This window comes from Zootoca vivipara, chromosome 3, assembly GCF_965207765.1.
Source record: "Zootoca vivipara chromosome 3, rZooViv2.hap1.1, whole genome shotgun sequence".
NCBI lineage: Eukaryota > Metazoa > Chordata > Lepidosauria > Squamata > Lacertidae > Zootoca > Zootoca vivipara.
Genome location: NC_142586.1, coordinates 51,261,867 through 51,281,603, shown reverse-complemented (window position 1 = coordinate 51,281,603; position 19,737 = coordinate 51,261,867). Strand labels below are relative to the sequence as shown.

Genomic DNA, 19,737 nt, shown 5'->3' with positions numbered 1-19,737 from the left:
GGGAAGCTGACATTGGGAAGAGCCTCGTTGATGACCCACATATATGGATCGTGCTATTGTACAGTTTAGTTGTTAGGTCACCTTGAACTTGGTTGTATCTGAGTGGAGTCAAAAGTTTCCTGTAGCTGTTCTGTTCTTAAATTTCTGATCTGAGTTCACTTCCCCCTCTGGATCAAGAGCCTGCATTTTCTAGTCTTCTTAGGAAGTATAAACAACAGGCCACAACTACATGAGGTTTTGAAGCAGACATCAAAAGACCGTGGAACTTCCACTATGGGATCAGCAGGGCTCTGGGTATCTGATGTTCCTACTACATCACAAAAGCATATGAAATATTACTCACCTCATTCTTCAGCTTGCTTCCAGAAAACCTTTGAAAACCAAGATATTTCACATTTGCATTAGGATGTAAAATTTAGGAAATGTTGAGAAAAGTACTACCACCCTCTAGCTATCATGTTTCACAAAAGGGAGGGTGGTGCTTTTTTGAGGAGAGTGAAGCAACATCTATTTCCACTTGGTTATTAATAATAATAATAATAATAATAATAATAATAATTATGCAGATATATATTCAGCTATACTGAAATTCCAGTGGTGATGGAGACTGAAACATTATGTGACAAATTGCCCACTCAAACCAATGCACTAGCTTGCTTTCATACCAGTGGTGACTGCAGACATATAGAGGTCTGTTCTTCCTTAAGAGATTTTCTGCAGTCAGAGGAAATTTGGATTAAATGCAACAAAAATTATGGCCTGACACTTTGATGTGGTTGTTGCAAAAAGCTTCTGTGCATAAGTAGCAGTGGTTCCACAAGCAGCCTAACTCAGTCCCAAAATAGCTAAACGTTTGCCACTTTTTTGATGACTGTGCTTAAGGAGAGCCTTTTCTGTGGTGGCTCCTTGCCTTTGGAATGCCCTCCCCAAGGGCACCTACTAGAGACCTCATTTCACTCATCTAGGTGCTAGACAACACAATTTCTGCTTTCCCAGGCATTTAAGAGCATGTTCCCCAAAGTGTCCCCAATAAGGGGTGTGTTGTAGAGTTATGCAATTGTCCCTGTTGGCTTCAACCCCACCCACTGTCAGGATGTTTCTCACGCACACAGACTGCCCACAAGGCAATGAGACCATAAACCAGTTGTTCTCAAAGGGTGTGACACGCCACACTGGTGTGGCAGGAGAGGGTAGCTATTAGTTATGTTACTTATAACATATAACACAAATAGTTGCCATATATGTTATAAATCAAGCATAGTGGGGCAAGGCCTGAATGCACACCCCCTCCCCTATCCACACTTTGAGCATTTGCATGTTCAAGCAAACACCTGATCATGCAGCGGCGGAGCTTCATGCTCCGCCACCGGGGGCGGAGGGCAGCGGTGATGGTGCCCCTGGGATCGCCTCACTTGGGGCGCACCGCCCCCACTGCCCTATCTTCCTACGCCCCTGTGATCATGTAATATAATAATCAAGTGGTGAAAAATCAATTGTTCATGTGTGAACTAGTCCAAGGTGAAACTGATGTTTGAACATCATTCAACAGTTATACTTCAAATGTTATTTTACCATACCTTGTCAATCCTTTTCCAGAATACACTGAGTGATAGTATGCACTGCTTTCTTTAATGCCAATTCCATAATAGTGATATCTGTAGCAGGGAAGAAGCCAACAAACAGATAGATAGATAGATAGATAGATAGATAGATAGATAGATAGATAGATAGATAGATAGATGATAGATAGATAGATATAGATGATATAGATATAGATAGCTATGCTGTTAAAAGGGGCACAAAATGTTGAGAACAAAACAGAACTCAGACTCTCAAGTTTTATTTTTTAATGTTCATTAGGTAACCTTCATTCAGTAATCCTGTCCCCCAAGACAGGACATTATTAAAAGCTAGGATTTGAACTTAGGACCATGACTAGTCAAGGTGATGAAAGACCCAAAAGTGTTATCGCTATAAGAAGTTCCACCAGTGTCCCTGAAAACAGGGTCCATGCCTTTCCTTAAGACTCATAAGAAAATAAGAGAAAAACAAGACAGTAGTTTATATGATCCATTTTGTCATTAGGTACAGCATTGACATTTAAACCAGGAATCCAGCTTATTTTGATTTTTAGAAACTGATTATTTCCAGCAGTCTGAGGTATGCTTCGCCATAGTAAAGTTTAGCTATTGAATAGGTTACTATCTGTAACATACAAAGTAATTTAAAATAAAATAATATATAGTGTGATAGAAGAGGGAGGATCAAGAAGAGGGAGAACTGATTTATAGGATGGGTAGGATTAGATGGGATAGGTTTATTTAGTGTCTAATTGGTTTTATTGTACTGAAAATAAATAAAAGCTGTGATGACAATCTTCATATATGTATTTTTCATCAAAATACTTCTGCTTCTGTAAGAAGCAGAACAATCTCTCTCCCTCTCTCCCTCTATTTCTTCACCCTCCCATTTCCATGTGCATGGACATATGTTCCTGTGTGGCAAGTAGCCCTGGCCTGAGCATATGCTGACACAAATGATGGCTGATAAGGGCAATGATAGGATTAAGCTGCTCAGGCACTTGCAATAACTCATTATCGCAAGGCCAGCTGCCATATCAGTTTTATTAACCCACTAAATCACTTTTAATAAATAAGATAATGCCTTTCAGAAATGGTGCAGGGAAGCTAAGATTTAGCATTGATCAAAGTCTACAAAGAAATTAAACTGTAACTCGAGCTCAAACAGCCCACGGCATCTGCACTCCATGACACCTACACAGGTCATCCCTCAACAGCAACCGCAGCTGCACAGCAGACTTTGGCCTTGGTCCAGAGGAAGTTACTTGTGTGGCTAAAACCCTATGACTTAATTTAAGCACAACTAATTTATCTGTCACGTTGATTTCAATTGGGCTTATATCCAACCGGCTTCCTCCGCACTGGACCATTTGTTCAATGGTTCCTACTAAGTTAATTGGCTGTGGAAATTCATGGACAGCGGTTGTGTGGAAGGGCCTCTTCCTCCCGGGCTTTCGATCACTTTTGCCATTTCGCTATGCTTACTCTAACCTCTTCCATCTTTCACCCCCTCCTCCTCTTGTTCACTCAGCCCATTCAGTCTGCCTTTTGTAAACCACTTTGTGGTTTCATTACAGTCAAGAGGCATATAAATGTTGGGAGATTTAAAAAAAAATGCATTTTTTTCAGCCTTTTCATCAAACGTCAAATTAAATAAGGCTCGGTTATAGGAAATCAGTAGGAAATGAATCTCATCTGAGCTCACACAAGGGTATTTATAAAAGATCAGATCTAGAGTACATGGACCTGGCTGCCAATTAGTTTCTGGGCCCAATTCAAACTGCTCGTTTTGAGCTATAAAGCCTTAAATGGCTCAGGACTGCAATACCTCAAGGATTGAGTCTCCCTATATGAACCAACCCAGACTTTGCAATGATCATCGGAGGCCCTTCTTCTTGTGTCCCCTCCATGAGTTGTCCAGAGGGTGGCAATATGAGAACGGGGCTTTTCTGTGTCGGCTCCCCATTTGCGGAATGCTCTCCCTAGGGAAGATCATCTGACACCATCTTTGTCTAGTTTTAGGCAACAGGCAAAACCTTTCCTTTTCACCCAGACCTTTGTCACTTTATTTTTTTTTAAAGTATTTAAATCTAGTTTTAAAGTACAGTCATACCTCTGGTTACATTCACTGCGGGTTGCATACATCACGGGTTACGAATGTGCCGAACCTGGTTACTTCTGGGTTCGGCGATTCGCGCATGTGCAGACACGCCGAATGATGTCACGCGCATGCACATAAGCACCAAATCGCGCAGCGAGCATGCGCAGATTCAGTGCTTCAGGTTGAGTACTGCTCTGGATGCCTATGGGGCTCCAGAACAGATCCTGTTCACATCCAGAGGTACCACTGTACTTGTGGCCTTTTTTGGTGGGACAGGGTCTGCCAATGATATGCTTGTGAATCACCCTACAGGCATTTTGATTTACTAATCTGTTGCACTCCAGCATTTTCCATGTTGATGTCCTGGTTGGTTTTTTTGTTTTCTTCAGACCTCATCTGTGCATATTTTAAGAATTGTAAAATATAATTGCCATAAGTGTGGACAGGCCAAGTGCTACTAAGGCTTTGTGGGGCCTTTTAGTTAATAGCTTTCTTCTTGGGGGTTGGACCCAGAGCTATCATTCTATCATTCATCTTCCCCATTAATTATGCCCACTTCCACAATTAGGTTTGGGGAAAAAGCTTGCTATCAGCTCCAATAGGAGACTTTTTTTCAAACCTAACTGCTCTCTGTGTGTGTGCACACGCGCACACGCGTGTGCGCTTATTTTGGCAAGTGTGTCTAGGGCCTTTGGCGCTGCCTGCTGTTTTTTGGCCCCATCTTTGCAGCCCCTGGAAGATCAGCCACAAGAATATATGGCCCCATGTCTGAAATAGATTCTGCACCCTGTTTTAGAGACCATTTATTACTTCATCTCATATAAGACTTCCTGTTGTCTGATGAATGATTTTACGGCTCAACACACACATTTATTGATTAAGAAATCACAGTTCTGAAGCGCTGGAGGTGGAATATCTCTTACTTTGAGTGGCCTCTGGTGCCCAGCCTCCTTGTGGTGAGAAGAGGAAATTTCTGACGAATAGTCTAGAGTGAAAGATCAGAAATTAAATATCTATAATGGGAGGGCAAAGGCTGTGGCACTGTGTTTATCTTCCCTGCCACTCTCATTTCCCACATTATGAAACTTGAATGTAAAACCTCCATAGCTTAAGATTTACATCTAGGAACACAGGAAGCTGCCTTATGCCAAGTCAAGCCAATGGTCCATTTTGCTCAGCAGATTTCCAGGGTTCCAGGCAGATGAATCTCCCATCCCTAGCTGATGTTTCTGGGAATTGAACCTGGGACACTCTGCACACAAGGCAGATGTTCTTCTGTGTCACAAGAACAAGAATCAAACCATTTTGGGCAAGTGGCACAAGAAAAGTCCAGTGTCACTTTTAGCATCCTACATGAATTGCCCTGGAAGCACCAACAAGACAACTGGACAATATGAGTAGCTGGACAGTTACCGAAAAGCCAGGTGGGTTTTAAAACAAGGTTGTTTAGCTTGGAGAACCAATTTATTCAATGTGGTTTGAGATAAGGAACTCTGAACTTGAGATGTGCTGATACTGGGTTGTTGGTTTTGAGTTCAGCAGCATGGCTAATCTTGCTTTGAAAGGCCCTCCTTGGAACTGACTTCTGCAACGGAACAACTGAGGGTGAGCCGAGCTGCCGAAAGTCGCTGCCTGACTCCACAGACACCACAGCTCAGCAGCCAACAACAGAGCAAATACCCTGGAGCCGGAAAGCCCAGCGTCTAATAGAAAGAGATAATCCCACTGTTGCCAAAGTTCGGAAAAGGAAGTAATGCAGTTGGGGGGTGGGTGGGAATTAAGGTTAATTCACTCTTGTTGGTACTGAAGTCATTTAATATCATTGGAAGACATGGACCGCCGCCACCCCCACCCCCCATTTCATTAAACTAATGTGTTTCAGCTCCACAAAGCAATTGGGAGATATCATGGGTGTTTTTTGAACTCTGAAGCTTTCTTGGTGTTTAGTTTCACCAGTTCCTAGTAGTTTGGATTTAATTTGGAAAGCCCACCTCTCACTTTGATTAAATGATTTCAACATTAAAGCGTGGGTGGATATTTGTCAATTGGGGGTAGGAGGGAAGAGGGCAGATCTGCCGCCTGCAACCCTATCCTTTTCAATCTCTTTCATTAACTGTGCTTTATTCTCACAGTAATTATTACAAAAGTTACATGCCTTTCAACTTTGCCGCCTCCAGCAATCCTTTTCCTATACGCTGCACCTCTTCAGGTGAAGGACTGATTCTATCCTCCTGCAAATCCCCGGCTTCTACTCCTGCCCCTTCTCAGTCCCATGTTGCAAAACAAAGAAGGACATTGAGCACATCCTACCAGGAGTAAGATTTAAAATAACATTTCACTGAAAGCACAGAGGACTTTGCTCAGTCCTGTTATCATGGGAGAAATCAGAGGCTCAAATTAAATGCCTCTTGAAGAAAATGAAGGAAATGGCTTTGTTTCTTTCAAAACAACAACAACAATGAAATGAAAACAGGTGAATCAAATGCCATATTTACCTTCCCAAATGTGGCAGCACAGGCAGGTTCAAGTTTCTCCTTCCTGCAGAAGTCCAGGTAATGTGCATAGAGGATGCACCTTGGCAAACAAACCCCTTCGCATACAATATAATTCTCTTCCAACCTAAAGGTGGAAAACAAGCCAATAACATGAAACTGTCCCATCCTTAATCCTAGTTTATCCACCTTTCTTCTTCTTCTTCTTCTTCTTCTTCTTCTTCTTCTTCTTCTTCTTCTTCTTCTTCTTCTTCTTCTTCTTCTTCTTCCAATTTCTGGGCTGGTCAGTAGGTCAGTCCTGGGCCTTTTGTACTATGTGAATATCTCCACCACTTTCTTCCTCAATGTTAATAGTCCTGCCTCTTACCTAAGCCTAAACCAAATCATAGCCTAGCATGAATGCAGAGACGTATTGGCTTTCAGGGAGGATATAGCAGCTGCCTGGCTGTCCTTTTAGCTCAGCAGGGCACAGCAGTTTGCCTAAACCTTGGCTTAGTGTGTGCCATCTGCATGCAGGATCGTGGTTAAGATCACTCTTCCTCAACCATGATTTGTAACCAAGGTTTGTTTAACCACAATCCTGTGTGTGAATGACATGTGAAGCCAAAACTTGGGTAAGCTGTCACAATGAGCTAAAAGCCACCCAAAGAGCCAGCCAGAAAGACTGGGGCGACCCAGCCAGATGGGCAGGGTGCAATTGTTATTGTTGTTGTTGTTAAAGCAGGGAGAAGCAAAGCAGGTGGGAGCTCCTTTCCAGGTGCCAGCATGTGTATGTGGTCCTGGTAATCCATACTTAGGCTTACAATGACATGGAAATCACGCTAGCCTAAAACAATTTAAAATGGACACATTAAATGGGGAAAAGTAACACTGTGTACACAGCATGGAGCACTCTAGGTGCTTGGACGACAGCTCCTATAACCCCCATCCAGCATGGCTGATGGGCAAATATTCTTGGAATTATAGTCCTTAATATCTGGAGGGCACCTTGTTTTATACCCCTGGAGTAGCAGGAAAGGGGCATTGCATGTCTACTCCAAAGCATGTGCCGTTGAGTTTAATGGGAGTCACTCTTCAGTAAGTGTGCAGAGTTAACCAGCACTCTGGAGTGGCCAGTGGTCTTACCATTGCAAGGTGAGCTGCGCCTGCTTCTTCTTATCCTTCATCATCTGAGTGATCGTTTTCTTCGGAGGCGAGAGTTTGTTCAGAGATTTTATCTTACTTTCGTGGTTCTTTCCATCTTCCTCTTCCAAGGAAAGGGGTTCATGGCTAAAATGAATTTCTGAGCACAAGGGAGTTTAAGAAGAAAACACAATGAATCAAGATGAACTGTGGACTGTTGGTTCATTTTATTTTGCTAGGCCTGTACCTGGGAAGTCCACACAATTTTGAACTTGGATTTCTGGGATGGGAGCATTCCCCTCTCAGAGCCACATGGCCAATCCAGATCAGGTGTGTTGCAAAGGCAAAGAGCCACATCACACATACACACAAACACATCCCATAGTCCCAATGCAACAAGAGAAACATCCCCAGGGCTGCAGCTGATGACATCTAGTTTTGTCTTCTTATCATAGAGCTATACAGAGTTTTAAAATATGTGAAAAGAAGAATGTCTGGTAGACATGCGGGAAGAGGTGAATATTTGGTCCAATCAATGCTGCTGTTTTAGCTATTATATTCATATCTCACATGCAGACTGTTGAATTTTGGGTACTTCAGTAACAAAACCCCAGGCAACAACAGAAATTACTCCAGTAAATGTTCCCTTGTCAATTTGGAATCTGTAGATACCCAGCTGAGGGAATGTCCACCTCAGACTTGCAGACTTTAGCACCAGCAAACACTACACCACCACCAGTTTACTATACAGCTATAGTATACTATACATCTGTATAGTAAACTGAAGCCAAGCTCTGTGACTGTAATGCTAAGAAGCCCAGCTAAAATCAGGGAGACTCGCATTCCAAGCCTATGTATTTATTTAGAAGGAAGTCCCGCTGAGTTCAAGGGGACCTCTTGCAGCCTTTCGCTTTCTGTAAATATGTTTAGGATATGGGTTTCAGAGAGAGAACGGCAGGGAAAGGGAGGGAATTCGGTGGGAATGAAAGCCTTTGTACTTTTCTCATCAAACTGAGGGGGTGAAGCGGGGTGGGGGGGATGACCTGTGCGTCCTTTTCACCGCGTCCTTGGAATGCAATGAATGGAAACAAAACAAACTCGGCATTGGCTCCGTGGCATCTCTTTCCACTGCAATTATTTGGAAAGACGTTCCTTTCGCATCCGTAGGTGGGAGGGGAAGACAATGAGTTTAAACCCGAGCATCCTCCATCCTGGTCTCTGCTCCCAGTGCCAAAGGCAGTACAAACGGGAGCAGGGGGTGGTGACAAAACCCCGGGGCTGGTGCAGAGTGCACAACGGCATTGGTCCCAACCCAGCAGGAACACACGAGGAAGGGCTCCCCGATCCGAGGCTGCCCCTACCAGCCCTGGGGGATTGTGACCCTCTGGGTTGCCCCTTCCCGCTGGCCGGCGTGCAGCTGCCCCCTCACCTGCCTTGATCCCTGCACTGAGCCCCGGCTCGTGGGTCCCGCGGCGCCGTCCTCCGGGCAGCGAGCCCGCCTGGGGCGCCTCGTCCAGCAAGCCTTGGGCCAGCAGCTCGGCGTAGCAGTCCTCGTCCTCCTCTTCGTCCTCTTCGTCGTCGTCGTCGTCCGCCTGCTGCGGAGGCTGCGGCTGGCCCGGCGCAAAGGCGCTCCGGGACGGGAACTTGGCCAGTTTCTCCATCCTCAGGGCGCGGCGCCCGCCCCGTCCATGAGAGGTCGGGGACGCAGAGCGGCAGAGGGGCTGGAGAGCACGCGGGGAGGCGGCCACCCAACCTCACTGCGGCCCCAAGGTGGGGGTGGGGGATGGGGAAGGACAGGTGCGCGATCTGGAACGGAGCAGGTGCTGGTCAGGTTGGCACAGGCGGAGCCGAAGGGACATGAGACGTCGAAGGCTCTCTCCAGCCAAGCTCCTTTATGGGGACAGGAGGAGGAGGAGGAGGAGGGCCGTCGAGAACAAACCGCTCGCCCCCTTCAGCACCGCCAGGCCGGGGAGAAGGGAAAGCCCTGCCCACCCATTGTCACGCACTCTGCCCCGCGTCAGATTCGCGACCTCTTTCCCTTTTCCTTTTAAGCCATGGCCAGGTGCCTGCAGCAACTCTTCTTTGCTCAGCTACAGCTTTCGTTTGCTCTCCAAGTCTCGTCCCCAGAGGAAGGGACGTTCTGATAACGGTTCTTTTGAGCGCGTGCAAAGTGGAGTCACCTTAGTCGCCTCCTACAGATCTGGCACTAAGATCAGGCTTCCAAGCCAGAGGGCGCGATTTCATAGAGTTGCAGGGGACCCTGAGGGTTATATAGTTCAATACCAGGCATCCCCAAACTGCGGCCCTCCAGATGTTTTGGCCTGCAACTCCCACGATCCCTAGCTAACAGGACCAGTGGTCGGGGAAGATAGGAATTGTAGGAATTGTAGATAGGAATTGATAGGAATTGTAGTAACATCTGGAGGGCCGAAGTTTCGGGATGCCTGTTCAATACCATGCAATGCAGGAATCTTTTGCCCAACGTGAGGCCCATGGCCCCATGATTAAGAGGCTCTTGCTCTATCGATTGAGCTATCTATGGGCCAAGGCCTCCCGGCAATTCTAACTAAAGTAAGGCTGACCTCTGATGAATTAGAGTGAATTAGAGTGAATTCTGATGAATTAGAGTGAATTAGAGTGGGACGGTTGATACTGGATCTTTGATAAATACCGGGAGCAGACAGGTGATCCCCAGGCACTTTGTAGACAGGTGCCCTGCTGTGATGTTCACTGCCAATTTACATTGGGAGGTGGGACTGTATCATACACTCTGGAATGTCCACTGCTGGGGGACATTTTTTAAAAATATAATGTTCCCCAATATTAAAAGCAACAAGCAAAACCCACAACTATTTACCTATTTTTGGAAATCCAACCAGTACTAGATTTTCATCTCTTTGGACATTATAACATTCAAATATGCACCTCTTTACCCTCAGTCTGGGAAGCTGCACAATTAACAAATGATTAATACCCCCCCTTTCACCATGAGGTGCTGCACAGAGAGTGCAGCTGCACCTTGCTAGATCACCTGCAGAGAACTGGTGGGCTCAGGTGTCCACACAGACTTTAGGCTTCCCACCCTCACTCTGCATATTGTGATCTCTTAGATAGGTACTTAGTATGAGGCACAGCTCATTTACAAAATCTCTCCCAAATCAGTGGGGAAGACAAACCCACTTCATGAATGAGTGAGGGTTCGAACCGTGGTGTCCTAGGTTCTGAGCCAACACTCTAATACATTCTAATATTTGGCAATCACTTGTAGCCGAGTAAGATTGTCTTCCATAAACACGGTTTTAGCAATGAGTCCGTAAGTGACTGTGGAGGCCAATTCTGGACTCACACGTCCTTCCACAGTGGGGACATTGGTTCCCGGGTGGGAGTGAGTGGGCTTGCACATTCCTATGACCCTTATGAGTGAAACCGTAGGGAATCTCATACTCCCAGCAGGGTCACCCAAGGCAGTAAGGTCAAAGGGAAGGAGCTAGACAAAGAACATTCTAATACACCACTGTGACCACTTAAGGAACTTAGGTGCCCTGCTAACTGGTCTTCCAGGAGATGCCAGGATGCAGGGAGAGGTGAGGTCAGAACTCTCTCATCACACCTTCTAAGTAACATAAAAAATACCGTACATTAATAATATCACTCACAAAATTCCAAATATAGCAAGTTGCTGGGATCTGCCCCCACAGGGCAGCTAAATATAGCTCTCTCTTGTGTGAACAAAAGCAGGGACCATATGCTTTTTCTGCCTTCCTTCTATGCACTTCTTTCTGACATATGTTAATAAGCCCTGGATCTGATCATATATGGGGCTTTGATAAAGATGATGCTAGTTGTTGTTGTTGTTTAGTCGTGTCCGACTCTTCGTGACCCCATGGACCATAGCACGCCAGGCACTCCTGGCTTGCACTGCCTCCCGCAGTTTGGTCAAACTCATGTTTGTAGCTTCGAGAACACTGTCCAACCATCTCGTCCTCTGTCGTCCCCTCCTAGTGCCCTCAATCTTTCCCAACATCAGGGTCTTTTCCAAGGATTCTTCTCTTCTCATGAGGTGGCCAAAGTATTGGAGCCTCAGCTTCATGATCTGTCCTTCCAGGGAGCACTCAGGGCTGATTTCCTTAAGAATGGATAGGTTTGATCTTCTTGCAGTCCATGGGACTCTCAAGAGTCTCCTCCAGCACCACAATTCAAAAGCATCAATTCTTTGGCGATCAGCCTTCTTTATGGTCCAGGTCTCACTTCCATACATCACTACTGGGAAAACCATAGCTTTAACTATACAGACCTTTGTCGGCAAGGTGATGTCTCTGCTTTTTAAGATGCTGTCTAGGTTTGTCATTGCTTTTCTCCCAAGAAGTAGGCGTCTTTTAATTTCGTGACTGCTGTCACCATCTGCAGTGATCAAGGAGCCCAAGAAAGTAAAATCTCTCACTGCCTCCATTTCTTCCCCTTCTATTTGCCAGGAGGTGATGGGACCAGTGGCCATGATCTTGGTTTTTTTGATGTTGAGCTTCAGACCATATTTTGCGCTCTCCTCTTTCACCCTCATTAAAAGGTTCTTTAATTCCTCCTCACTTTCTGCCATCAAGGTTGTGTCATCTGCATATCTGAGATTGTTGATATTTCTTCCAGCAATCTTAATTCCTGTTTGGGATTCATCTAGTCCAGCCTTTCACATGATGAATTCTGCATATAAGTTAAATAAGCAGGGAGACAATATACAACCTTGCCGTACTCCTTTCCCAATTTTGAACCAATCAGTTGTTCCATATCCAGTTCTAACTGTAGCTTCTTGTCCCACATAGAGATTTCTCAGGAGACAGATGAGGTGATCAGGCACTCCCATTTCTTTAAGAACTTACCATAGTTTGCTGTGGTCGACACAGTCAAAGGCTTTTGCATAGTCAATGAAGCAGAAGTAGACATTTTTCTGGAACTCTCTAGCTTTCTCCATAATCCAGCGCATGTTTGCTATTTGGTCTCTGGTTCCTCTGCCCCTTCAAAATCCAGCTTGCACTTCTGGGAGTTCTCGGTCCACATACTGCCTAAGCCTGCCTTGTAGAATTTTAAGCATAACCTTGCTAGCGTGTGAAATGAGAGCAATTGTGCAGTAGTTGGAGCATTCTTTGGCACTGCCCTTCTTTGGAATTGGGATGTAGACTGATCTTCTCCAATCCTCTGGCCATTGCTGAGTTTTCCAAACTTGCTGGCATATTGGGTGTAGCACCTTAACAGCATCATCTTTTAAAATTTTAAATAGTTCAGCTGGAATATCATCACTTCCACTGGCCTTGTTATTAGCAGTGCTTTCTAAGGCCCATTTGACTTCACTCTCCAAGATGTCTGGCTCAAGGTCAGCAACCACACCACCTGGGGTGTACGAGACCTCCATATCTTTCTGGTATAATTCCTCTGTGTATTCTTGCCACCTCTTCTTGATATCTTCTGCTTCTGTTAGGTCCTTGTACAAAGATTACCATAATAAAGTACAAAGATGATGCTAGTAGCCACCTGCAAGGAAGTGGGGAGTCAAAGAGAAGGGCAAGAAATCTTTTTTTATTCCTTTCCATGTTCTCCTTGTTAACTCTGAACCCAGTCTCTCCCCTCTCCCCCAGTATTTTTGATTCTGAGCAATGGTATTATGGGGGTGGGGTGGGGCTTTTTAGATGCATTACTCCACTAACTTCAAAATGTGGCAATCCAGCCTTGCTGCATTTGGTGGCCTTTCTGCTCAACCTGGCGAGTGTGGACCTGGATGGCCCCAAAGTCTTTCCCAACACCAGAACACAAGAAGAACCCTACTGGATTCAGCCATCTGTCAGGAATGCTTTGATGGTGTTTCCTGCTTGGCTAGGGGTTGGACTGGATGGCCCTTGTGGTCTCTTCCAACTCTATGATTCTATGGATCAGGCTAGTGGCCCATCTAGCCCATCATCCTGTCTTCACAGTGGCCAACCACCTGAGTACTAGAGAACTCTCTTCACTTTTGACTCCAAGCAACTGACATTCAAAGGCATACTGCCTATGGCAGTGAAATGAGAACATAGCCATTATGGCTAGTAGCCAATGAGAGCCTTATTCCCCCTTAATTTGCCTAGTCTTCTTTTAAAGCCATTCTGATGTGAGTACTGGTTCAGTATCCCAATGAGTGATAATTGAGAAGAAGGAACTGGGCTCAACAAGAAGATGCCCAGTAACATGATGCATAGCTGCCAAGTTTTCCCTTTTCTCTCAAGGAAGCCTATTCAGCATAAGGGAAAATCCCTTAAAATAAGGGATAACTTGGCGGCTATGACATGATGGTGGTGGTGATGATGATGTCGTTCAACTTTAGGCATTTCTCTGCTCCTCCTTAATGTCCACAAGGGTAGGCAGTCTCCTTTGCCTATAGGAACTCTCTCCAACTCTGCCCCTTCCTCCCCTGCTTTTTTACTCTCTGCAAAAGTTAGCAGGCTACCATGTTACTTTGAAAATACATTTTATTAATGACAGTGGGTTATTTAGGCTGCATGCAGGGATTCTCATTGAGATTAATAGGATTTATGTCTGAGTACACCTGCACCGGGTTCATTGTGCTATTGATTTTGAAGGAAAATATCACCAGTAGATGGCAGTGTTTAATGCTGTTTCTGTTTACTTCCCTCTCAAAGGGAACAATTTTTATGGTTCCTGGAGGAAATGAGACCTGTTAATAAAGGCCTGATCCAGAATCTGCACTTATGGGCAGATTCCCGTTGTGCTGTGAGTCATAAAAAACACAACAAATTTAGTTTTGATTTTTAGGAAATAGAAGCTGGTTACATATGCCTTTGTGGTATTTACTTATTTTGACAGTACGTTTATATATATCTATATGCATATATATATAACCCCTATAAAAGACAGGTTCAAAACTCTTACTAGTTTTGAACCTGTCTTTTATAAGAACCAGTTCAGCTTTTCAGTGAATATTTAGCTCAGCTTTCTTAAAGGCCAGTTAGAGAACTATCGTAAGTTTCATGACATTGGGGGAAAGTTCTGAATCAGAATCAAAAGAAAGCAACCAAAATGCTTTTCATTATTTGTTTTTAAGTATTTTAGATTCAAACACAATGCATCAAACATTAGATACAGGTTTCTGATTATGTTAAAGTCAAGGAAAATTGGTTTAGCTGGTGCCTTATTTTTCCTGGGTTAGCAATGGTTGGTACTACAAAGTGCATTTTCTAAATGGATCTTACTGATATTTGGATTCCCAAATCTAGTATCATATAAAAAAATAAGGTATTAGTTACCCTAGATGGCGCTATTTTTTCATAAAACACACTGGAGAGTATTATGGTATGTTGATACAAGTTTGCAACAATTAAACCAAAGTATATCATTTGGAGTGTGTGTGTGTGTGTGTGTGATAAAAATGTAAGTTCAAGTTAAATGTGACAAAGAAGCTGGTGCGCACATGGGGGAATGGGGAGAGATATTTGCATACATTCCTGCCCCCCCTTTCCCCTTTCCTCTACACACTTAAATTTGTTGTGCTAGTTTTTTTTAGCAAAAACCAGCTTCAGCTTGTCTGTTCATTTCATCTGAACTCTGCAAAACTTTCTAAAACACCACTTGTCCTGTCTAGGAAGTGTTTTGCAAACACTACAGAACCTTTTGCTATGTTTTTCTGTTCAACAGACTATGTGAGGTGGTGCATTTGCAATGGACAACTGGTTTTCCTAACAGCTCAGTGAAATCAGATCCTGAATACGTTATGAAGATCCTTCAGTGTGTCTGTTCCCTTGGCTCCTGTTTGAAAATGTTCTCAGGAGGACCTCTAAAGGGAATTTTGTTTCACAGTTTCATGGGTCTACAGAGCAGAGAGATGCCATTTTTTAAAGCCAGGGTGACTGAGTGGGGGAAAAACAATGGATTATTATTTTTCACAAGGAGACGTCTTGGGATGGTGGGGGATCTTACTGGGTGTGACTTGCTAATAGTTGCATGTTGGGATGGGTAGGGCAGAAGACAGGAAGGCCAAAAGCAGGTGAAGGAGATCTAATGGCAGGCAGAGCCACTCCTTGACCGGTTGCAATAAAGCAGGCAGGTAGGGGCTGGCTGGCAGAGGTTGGTGGAGCAGTGCCCTATTGACCACAGTGGGCCAGTCGCTGCTGCTTGATGAGCGAGATTTAGAAAATCCCACTCATTTAAATTCACACTTCTGAACACATTTTAAAGTTCAGTTCTTTTACATTTGGGTCACCCTAATTAAAGGACTTCCGGTATGACAATTCTCAACAGGCACTTGTTTTTTTTAGTGTGATTCCATCTCATACCTGCAAATGAAAGAAGAGCTTGAAAGAAGAATGGGAGAAGAAATGATAGATGAGTAAAAAATACTTTGTGATAAATGGGGTGGGAAGGGGGGGGAATAGAAAAGAGCCTCACTTAGAGCCTCCGAATTAGCAAATTCTTCCTGAAATGGGGAAACTGAGTCACAGTGTTTCCAGGAAAGCTGAACTATAGAATTTATTTCCAGTAGGAAACTGCTGTGGCAAAGAATCTAGCAATTTCCCAAGATGGATTAGATACCAATAGAAAATGGTGTCCACAATTGCCAGCTGATTGTGCTAAAGTGCCTGCATGTGCTTATTTATGTATATCCTGCTCACCCTCTCATTGGATTGATAAAAAAAAATTAAAACACCTTAACAATAATTCTAGTGATTAACAACAATTCTAGTGACAACAATAGTGATGCCGACTAAGAAAAATCTCAGAAGGCTTGTTGAAAGAGGAAAGTCTCCAGCAGAGGCTGAAAAGACAAGCAAATTGGTATATGTGTAATAGTCAAGAGCAGGCATCCCCGAACTACGGCCCTCCAGATGTCATGGGAGTTGTAGACCAAAACATCTGGAGGGCCGCAGTTTGGGGATGCCTGGTCAAGAGGGTTATATGACTGGTTCTGTCCCCGCACCTCCATTTTGGCAGCCCAGTTTAGGGAAGTTTTTAATGTTTGATGTTTTATTGTGCTTTTAATATTCTGTTGGGAGCCGCCCAGAGTGGCTGGGGAATAATAATAATAATAATAATAATAATAATAATAATAATAATAATTGCAAAATTAAAGGTGATTTGGTGCTCTTGTATCACACCTCTGAATACCTGTTGCTGAGAATTACAGGTGAGCTCAGGCTTCCCAGAGGCATCTGGTTGGCCACTGTAAGACCAGGATGCTTGACTAAATGGGCCATTAGCCTGACTCAGCTCTTATTGTCTAGCCTCTCCACAAACTTTATGCACATAAATTGGGATTAATGCTCAAGAAGTAGGTAATCTGGAAGCAACCATAGCTAGCAGGGTTGCTCATTCTTAGTGTCGCAAAACTGGCTCAGAATCCACCGAGCCCTTATTTCCAAGGATGGATTTATGACATGTAAAAGGAGTATAGTTTATAAGTTGCATTTCTCCTCATAAGAAGTACTCCATGTGACATTCAAGAACCCAATGGACTGATGAAATCTGAGCCATTGTTTCTCCTATCAACTAGAATTTAAGAAAGATATACATAAGCTCCAGTCATTAAAATAAAATAAAAAAACCCCACCCATAGCACTCTAAAGAATGAGCTGTGGGAAACACTTGATTGCCTAATTGTTCGTAGGGTCTGGAGAAATGTCTCTCCGAGATATTGCATTAGGTAAAACATGTCCTAATCCAGAGAAGGGGATTTAAAAATACAGCAAAGACATGGTCTTATGAAATGCCACGTGTAAGATATATAGCAGGCATAGGCAAACTTGGCCCGCCAGATGTTTTGGGACTACAACTCCCATCATACCTTGCTAACAGGACCAGTGGTCAAGGATGATGGGAATTGTAGTCCCAAAACATCTGGAGGGCCAAGTTTGCCTATGCCTGATATATAGTATAACCCAGAAAGGAGTTTGGTGACCTGCCTTTGGCAGATCAGCAAAGTTCCTTCCAGTATAAACTGATTCTGACCCAATAGTCAATGATTTAAAAAATGCACCCATACAACAGCATGGGGGCTCCTGTGGGGCTGTCTACCTTGCCTTGGTCTGAGAATGGACTACGGGGAGAGGGGGGCTTGGAATGGGGCATTTTGGTCATGGTGGCCAGGAAAATGCTCGCACCTGTGTCATGGTGGCTAGAAGTTCTGTTTAAACGTAGATTTTAAAATTAAGGTAATTTTAAAGTGAGGTTTAACCAGAAGTTCTAGCTACTGCTGTGTCCTGCAGAGTCCTGACCAGCTCCCTCAGAATGCCTTGCTTTGTGGAATGAACCCCTAGCCTAGGCCTTTTCTCAGAGTGAGGCAGGGAGGAGGAGAGAGGGTGCCACTAGCATGGGTGTGGAGAAATAGGAAAAGAAAAGATGGGAGTGGCGGCAGGCAAGGAGAGGAGGAGCAGGGAGGCGGCACCAAGAAAGAGAGAGGAGGAGCACAGTCTTCTGCATCCCTCCCTGCATACTGCTAAAATTTCAGAGGACTGTCTTTCACCTCCTTACCCTTTTCAAAGCCTGACCATGACACCAAGAGGGTGCTCTGACAACGTTTGCTCTCTGCTTTGTGTTTCTTTCCTTCACTGACTGATGCACTGAATAGATAGTAATCCAACATCTATGGTTTATATATCTCAATATTATGTATGCAAAACACAATATGGTTTTCCATGGCCAGTATTACATTATTTCATTCAACTCAAGAAGTTTGGAGCTGTTCTGAAGGTGACCAAAAAAAGGGTAAGATGCACAACTGACTCACATTTCCTGCTCTCTGCCACTTATCGCCGCATCTTAAGTTAGAACATGTTTGGACTCTTCATTACAGGTCTGCTGCATTGCTGTTTTCTCCTATGGCTGGGAACCAAAAGAAAATTGGATTCCCAGAAACAGCAGTAAGAATCGATGTAAACAGCCATGAGTGTGAAAAGACGGAAGCCATAATGTGATCAGAAGAGCAGATGGCAAAGCTTCAAGTTGCAGAATGAACCCAGTGAAACGACACGTTCCTTGAATTGGAAATCAGTCTGTGAGGTCTGCTACAGTACATCCACCATCTTCAGACAAAACAGAAAACCTGCTTCTGTATCTTTGGCCCATCAAATATTTGTACTTTTCCCTTCCAATGTAGAAGATCCACATGGGACAAAAGAGCACAGATCTTAAGGCACCTCATCCTTGACTGGATGGCTTCTGATTTCCCAGGGAGATGGGAAATAACCCTGGAAATAACCCTAAGGGCCAAATAGTGACACCTGGATGGCCCCTGGGTCTGATATTCCTGGATGGCCCCTGGGTTTGAAATTTAGTCCCTGCTAGAAAATTGTTGTGGGAAGCAGGACTGGCAAAGATATCTATTAAGACCTAGGAGAGCACTTGCCAATTGGAACAGACACTAGTATATCTGAAGGAGCATCAACCCCCCCCCCAATTGAGGCCAGATACTGAGGTCCAGCTCCCAGGGCAGTTCTCTCACTATGAGAAGCAAAGTTACAGGGAACCAGGCAGAGGGCCTTCTCAGTAGTGGCGCCTGCCCTGTGGAACGCCCTCCCATCAGATGTCAAGGAAATAAAACTATCTGACTTTTAAAAGACATCTGAATACAGCCCTGTTTAGGAAAGTTTTTAATGTTTGATGTTTTATTGCTTTATGATTATGATTATGTTGGGAGCTGCCCAGAGTGGCTGGGGAAACCCAGCCAGATGGGCAGGGTAAAAATAATGTTGTTGTTGTTGTTGAATGGATGGACTCAGTGTAAGGCAGGTTCACATGTCCACACGGCCAAATTATTTTGAGAACTGCCCTGAGTTCTGTAGATGAAGGGCGATATACAAATTAAATACGGTAAGTAAGTAAGTACCCTGGAACAGAGTGGCAATGGTCATGCCAGTGCCAGTGTACCTGATACAGTACTGGCACTGCTGCGGCTTACCTGGATTGTGTTGTTTTCTCTAGAATAAAATTGGTTAAATTTGTTAATTGTAAGTTAAGGGTTTGAATGCACACCCTGAAGGAAGGTGTTCATGGTGGGAATACGACAATACACTTAAAAAGCAGTTTGAAAAGAAAAAGAAAAAGAAAGATTACAAAGCAATCTAAACCCCCAAGGTGAAAAACTTTTCTCACTCCAGCTGTATTCAATCATGGTTCACTGGCGAGTGTTCATTTTGCCAGCTCATTCCTGTTCTTTTCACACATAACATTACTTACTCATGAATCAAAGGGTGCAGGACAAGAACCTACAGGTCAAACCAGGACTTCTCCACATGAGGAATGACCTTCACAATCAGGGAACCTGGACAGGAATGTGCTATCCTCATCACCTCCAGCTTCTCCTATATTCCTAAAGCATGGCACCCAGCGATCATAACCCTACCAAATCCTTTGCTTCCGATCCTCAGCACTGCTTGTAAACATAGCAGGATGGTAAAGATTTAGCTCACAAAAA

At 44.2% G+C, this 19,737-nt stretch overlaps 1 protein-coding gene across 1 annotated transcript in view; it reads right to left on the bottom strand.

The window, feature by feature from the left end:
* RFX6 (regulatory factor X6) overlaps nucleotides 1-9,247 on the bottom strand; it is a 31,261-nt gene extending 22,014 nt beyond the window's left edge. Inside the window, exons 1-6 of the mRNA XM_035110587.3 lie at nucleotides 8,725-9,247; nucleotides 7,299-7,455; nucleotides 6,177-6,300; nucleotides 4,605-4,666; nucleotides 1,578-1,655; nucleotides 344-371 (exon numbers count right to left, since the gene is read on the bottom strand). Of these exons, the coding sequence (XP_034966478.1) occupies nucleotides 344-371; nucleotides 1,578-1,655; nucleotides 4,605-4,666; nucleotides 6,177-6,300; nucleotides 7,299-7,455; nucleotides 8,725-8,956 (681 nt within the window). The 5' untranslated portion in view covers nucleotides 8,957-9,247. The remainder of the gene's footprint in view (nucleotides 1-343; nucleotides 372-1,577; nucleotides 1,656-4,604; nucleotides 4,667-6,176; nucleotides 6,301-7,298; nucleotides 7,456-8,724) is intronic.
* Nucleotides 9,248-19,737: the final 10,490 nt, after the last annotated feature.